This window comes from Myotis brandtii, unplaced genomic scaffold (genome assembly GCF_000412655.1).
Source record: "Myotis brandtii unplaced genomic scaffold, ASM41265v1 scaffold494, whole genome shotgun sequence".
NCBI lineage: Eukaryota > Metazoa > Chordata > Mammalia > Chiroptera > Vespertilionidae > Myotis > Myotis brandtii.
In genome coordinates this window covers 1,022,951-1,029,071 of record NW_005368860.1, presented here as the reverse complement: position 1 = coordinate 1,029,071, position 6,121 = coordinate 1,022,951, and the positions used below count along the sequence as shown (strand labels likewise).

The 6,121-nt window shown below is 43.0% G+C and overlaps 1 protein-coding gene across 1 annotated transcript in view; it reads right to left on the bottom strand.

The window, feature by feature from the left end:
• Positions 1–2,171: 2,171 nt before the first annotated feature.
• FAM84B (family with sequence similarity 84, member B) overlaps positions 2,172–6,121 on the bottom strand; it is a 5,303-nt gene continuing 1,353 nt past the window's right edge. Inside the window, 1 exon segment of the mRNA XM_014548049.1 lies at positions 2,172–6,121. This exon segment is cut by the window's right edge and continues 8 nt beyond it. Coding sequence (XP_014403535.1) covers positions 5,783–6,121 — 339 coding nt within the window. The 3' untranslated portion in view covers positions 2,172–5,782.

Below are 6,121 nucleotides of genomic sequence, written 5' to 3'. Positions count from 1 at the left end.
CCCTAGTACACTGCAGACTGGTGCAGCCATTATGGAAAACAGTATGGAGTTTCCTTAAAAATTTAAATATGGAACTGCCATTTGGCCCAGTGATCCCACTTCTAGGAATATATCCTAAGAAACCAGAAACACCAATCAAAAAGAATGTATGCACCCCAATGTTCATAGCAGCACAATTTACAATAGCGAAGATCTGGAAACAGCCTAAGTGTCCATCAGTAGATGAGTGGATAAGAAAGTTGTGGTACATTTATACCATGGAATACTATGCAGCAGTAAAAAAGTACATCTTACCCTTTGAGACAGCATGAAGGGACCTGGAGAGTGTCATGCTAAGTGAAATAAGTCAGACAGAGAAAGACAAGTACCACATGATCTCACTCATATGTAGAATCTAATTAACAAAATAACTGATGAACAGATAGGAGCCAGAGTCATGGAAGCATAGAACAGAGTGCAGAATCTCAGAGGGAAGGTGCGGGAGCATGGGTGGGTGGGAGGTAATCAACCAAAGATCTTGTATGTATATATATGTATAACCCATGGATATGGACAATTAGGTGATGAAAGCCTGGGGCAGGAGGGTGGGGGTGGACTGCATTGGATTAATGAGGGGTAAGGGAAGCCATATATAATAATTTCAATAAAGATTAAAATAATGAAAGAAAAGAAACCACGGGTCAGGTTATCTTTGTATGTTAGACAATAGGAATTTGGGAGCCTCCCAGTTAAGTGCCTCATCAATGTTAGTTATGCCCCATTCTCCTCCACCATTTGCACCTTCAAGGATTCTTTATCTAAGTTCTCCAACAGTACTCCAACTAAACCTATACACATCTACTTCATTTGAATCCTACCAACTATAAGCATTTACAGAGCCACCTTTTATCATACTCTGTCCTCTATGTAGGAGTGAAATTGATTTCCCCTTTGAAACAAGCTCAGCAGAGTACGGACAATCTCTAGAGGTTTCCATTTGTTTAACTTCTATATGTTCTAATACCCAGGCGACGGCTCAACATCCTTTAACCCTTCATAAATACTTAGTACCCTGTTGTGTTTGCAAATGGACACTAATCATTCTTGCATCTACTCTGCAGATAAAATTGCTGTATTTGTTCAATCAGCAGTTTTGCTAAATTCAGTAAAAGGAAATAAAAGCCCTTCTGCACATCTTTTGAGACTGTTCATTTTGAGCTTTTTAAATGCTTTCAAACATGTCATTTCCTACATTAACCAAGCTCAGTCCACTTAGCAGAAATGGGAACAGCAGCTTCTACTAAAATTGCACCCAAATCACCCAAGAATAAATACACATTCCAGTAGGCTTCCCTCCCCCTACTTCCTTGTGCCATGAGTACCATTTCAAACCAAGGACTCCCACTCTAGGGAAAAAGGGTCTCACTGCTACCTGAGCTTTTTACAGCCTTCAGCAACCAACTTTCTTCCTATTCAAAAGTCTCACGGGAGTCTTTTGATAAAACTCAAGACTTTAGGACCTCATAGGATTGTGGGAGCATTTCCAGGTGCTGGTGTAGAGTGCTGGTGGCCTCCCCCACACCAGTCCCAGGTGCCACATCTGCTCCTTTACCAACTCCTGGCAAATGCACCCCTTCCTTATCATGCCAACAGTGCCGCATGATCACACTTGCCCATCTTCTGTAATGAAATTACTCGCTGAGCCCATTCTCTGTCTGGGACTCTGAAATTACCTATGTTGCAACATGGGTTACTGACCTTAATCCCTCAACTCCCCAGTGTAGATTCCAAAATGTGTGTGGTTTCCAGTAATGTTTGCATTAATTCTGAAAATCAATGTGTATTGGAAATTTATGTTCATGAGACATTTTTCATGAACACCAATAGCCTAGAAACAATGAGTCATTAACTCTCACACTGTAAATGCAATGAGGGTTTTCAGTCACTAAATTAATCCATCCAATTGTCTGTTGAGCACTTGAAAAAATGATACACACTAATATTCTCAGAAAAACTGCAGTTAAGCTGAGGAACCTGGATATGGACCAAAAATGTGAGGAAAAAAGGTATACAAGTGGGAAACATATATATAAATTCAGTTAACTCTAATAGATGGTTTATTGGAAACCCTCGAAGCATCTTTCAAAAGAAACTGACAGATTTTATTTTAATAAGACATAATAAAGAGGAAATGGTTTAAAAGATGTTATCAATCTTTTATTTAACTAAGCATTGCCCTTCATTTTGAAGGAAATGATACAATTTCAAATTAGAACTTCCTTCTCAAGAAGTGGTATGAGAACATAACATAGAGTTAACATACAACCTTCAACAAAATTAAACTTTACACAGTTCACTGAGAAATAAAACACATTTGGAAATTATCGTGTTCATTAATGGAATTCTTCATGGATTACAAGTATATTGAAGAACAAAACAACACAATGAGAAGTTTAGTTACCCTGATTTTTAAAAATCATAAATAAAATATAACTTTTCAGACTAATCCATTCAATGACCATGATCATACTGGATTTTATTTCAATTTATTGGTATAAAAAATGGTTAGACAATCACATAATATCAAGAGTCTTCAACACAGTGGATTCCATTTTGTTAAGAAAAAAATAGAAAACAAGTAATCCTTAAATTTTCTTCACTCTCCATAGCATATGTCGTATAAAATTAAAGTTTTGCTTCCAAAAATATGTTTCCATGTGGTTGTTGTGTTGTCTAGTGGTGCTATTAGGGTCAGAAGCACCAACGACATGAGAAGTTTAACCACTGAAGGATCTTTTTTCATAAAATTTCCTTACGGGTCTGGAGGAAAATCTTCCGCTAGGCATTTTAGTGCTATAGTTACTTTAAATTAAATGTGAAATAAAAGCTACAAAAAGTTGAGTTCTTGCAGTACAAAAAGTTGTGTGGCTGAAGTTGTGGGCTCCTCGGACATACATAAGCAGTCCCATAAAATAGCTGCTCAGGTAAGAAAATAGAATTTGTCTGATTACACTTAGCATACGCTCCCCTCGGATGTCCTGCTCATCCCTGCCAGAGCCTCTGAAAAACCTTACAATCAGTATTGCTTTCCTTCAAACAGCATCTGTAATTCGGAATACAAAATAGTTCTAAAGTCTTAATCCTAAGGAGAAACAAAAATTATTGTATATATATATACATATATATATATATATTTTTTTTATATATTTTGTTTTGTTTAAGTGCCAGATGTAGCCACTGCCTAGGATTAAAAACTCACCCACAACACTGCCATGTTGAAGAAGAGCCGAGAGCTGGTTCCTTTCTCCCTTCTTGGCACCTTCGCTGGTTGGTTGTTGCTCTACTGGAAGCTGTACAAGCCCACAAACACTTCCAATGGCATCACAGTTCCTAAGTATTACATATTTCACATCTCTGGTACCCTGTACACAATGCTTGCTTGACATGGGAAAGCAGCAAGTGGAGTAGATCTATTTCCTCTTGTTATCAAAAACCTGTTTGCTAGAGGCAGAATGTGATCATTGGTGTAGGTCTTACAGTTCTTCATCACGTTGAGACTTCTCACAAAAAGCAGTTTGTCTGCAACAACAGATAGTCGCTGCTATACCTCAACGGGACCAATGACATTCACTTTCCATTTGAGAGCAAAAGAGGGAGACAGAGATGGGGGAGTGGAAAAGAGAGTGTTGCCTGTTCTTCCTTTCTGCTGCCTGCACATTAGTCATTCCTTCCAACTATCACTACTGTGCTAAACATAAAAGAAAATCCAAATCTGTTAGGTAGAGTAGCTCTCCTCAATGCCTGTACCCATGTTTCTCTTGCTCCGCTTTTCCATGAGCAAGACAACATAAACACTAAGTGGTGAGACTTACTAAACATAGAAACTAGACTGACATTCCCAACAGGAGGCATATGGGTCTCCAAAGTTGCAGACTGGGGTCGAGTGTGGCTCATCTTTAACAATGTGATAGGACCTGTCTGGAGATCCCTGCAAAAGCAGGGAACATGGCTAATGCCCTTGTAATGAAATGACGTCATGTGGAAGTGCTATGAAGTCTTAAAAATTATGGCCTCAAATGCCAAGTCTGAAAAAGTAAACAAGGATATCCTTCAAGTCTTGTTGCCTTGATTTAGAGATCTCCAGGCAGGAGGCCCAAGGATGATCACACTGTAGAGACTCAAATATGATTCTACTCCAACGTGAGAATTAGGTTGCAAAATGACATGTTCACTGTAATCTCTAATGACTCCCAACAGGAAGAAAAACTTTACTCAACTTTTGAGACAGTGTTAGCAATGTCATTGTGCGGCAGAGCTGCATTCTGAAGTGCAGGGCACACATCATTAAAGAGCTCACATGAATACAAGGAACAGGTTGTAAAAAATGTTTAAAGCCTCATAATAAAGCAAACTATAGCTCAGCAGGAGGTCCAACTGGTATTAGCCAGCCTGCTGCCAACAGATCCCACAATCAGGAACCAGTGCTTTAGGAGTGTCGCCAGATTTGGCACTGACTACACCACCTGGCATTTGTGATTGCCCTCAGCTCTCTGGAGAAAGCATTCTGAAGGGTGTCCTCCAAGCACCAAGGAGACTGCTCCCATATAACCAGACTCTGCACATCTTTTGAATTAAGTGTGCATCAAGTGTCGCTACCAAAATAAATACCTTATCACTGAAGTAGGCCTCAGGCCTAAGATTTTAACAGCAGAAGAACAAAAGTGAGAAGGGAAAATTAAAATTCACAGGACCACCATGAAAGCCTTACGTTTTAAAAAGGTTACCTTCATTGTTCAGGAATGGGGTTCAGTGGGAGTGACTGACTAATTCCTACCAGGACAAACCTGTTTGGCTGCTTCTGTAGTGGATACTTTATGGGGTGGCACCAACTAATCCCCATGTGCGACCTGCGGATGAACACAGCCGAGCAGGTTTAATTAGATCAGAGACACAAAAGGCTATTCCCTCCTTTGATAACAAATAACACAGCTGTACATGCCTACAATAGCAGGCTAGAAACAAAGGCGGCCAAACAGAACCATAATTGAATCCTTCCCCTAGCTGGCCCACGACAATGATTTACTTATAACCTGGGAAATGGCTGGTGGAGCAGGAGGGGGTAGGAGACTCAGCCAGCTCCAGAAGATGAATTACTTGGGGACCCGGAGGAGGGAGGTAGCAAACTCTTTGTTTTGTAGCCCAAGTTCACTGGACATTTTGTTCCACTTCACAGGCAGCTGCTTGGTTTGGGTCTGTTGCTCCCAGACCTGGTCCTGGTTTCTCCAGGCTTGCCTCCCAGGAGGCCCAGAAAATAAATCACTCAGCCTGCTGGATCCCACACACAGCTCCACAGGGATAGAGGATATGGGGCTGTCTTCAGGCCCCAACCCCACTCTGGCCTTAGCACAGAGTAGGGGTAAGCGGGTAGGAGGCAATGGCAGGCCTTGGTACTCCGAATTTTTCTCCACCCCTGTGTACATAAAAAGGGTCGATTTTGGACCCAGGTCCAGAAGGGACTTAGTGCCAGGCATGTCCACAATTTGCCCCACCTCAGAAAGGAGACAGATTGCAGGAGTGGGCAGGCCGTGCCCCCAACCAAAGTTTTCTTCCTACCTGCACCCTCTTCCTCCTGTCAAGATAACAAGCTCAAGCCACAGCTGGCTGCGCCTTTCGCCAACTCTCTATTTTCCAAATGGCCCAGGAGCCCAGATGCGGCCCAGAAGGTGATGGTAGAGGAATGGAGAGAGGGGACAGCAGCTGCTGGCAACAGCTTCCTCTCACAGATCTGCCTTCAGGGGGCCCATCAGTGCACCACGGCCTCTCGGTCCTCCTCCTCCCAGCAGGGCTCAGGGGGGCGCTCGAGAGGCGGCTTAGTCCGTGCAGCGTCGCTGTCGCCCTCTTCTGGCTCGGTCGGGTGCAGGTGCATGGCGAGCTCCTGCAGCACCGCCGCCCGCCCGATCTGGTCGTTGCGCCGCTTCTCCATGATCAGGTCCTCCAGGCTCTGGAACTCGAGCGTGTGGCTGCGCTGGGCAGAGAGCTGGATCTGCAGCCGGTAGGGCTGCTTGCCGATGCGCAGCTCGCCGCCGATCTTGAACTCGCGCTTGCCGTAGCGGCACCAGGCGGCGAAGCTCTCCGAGTTGCG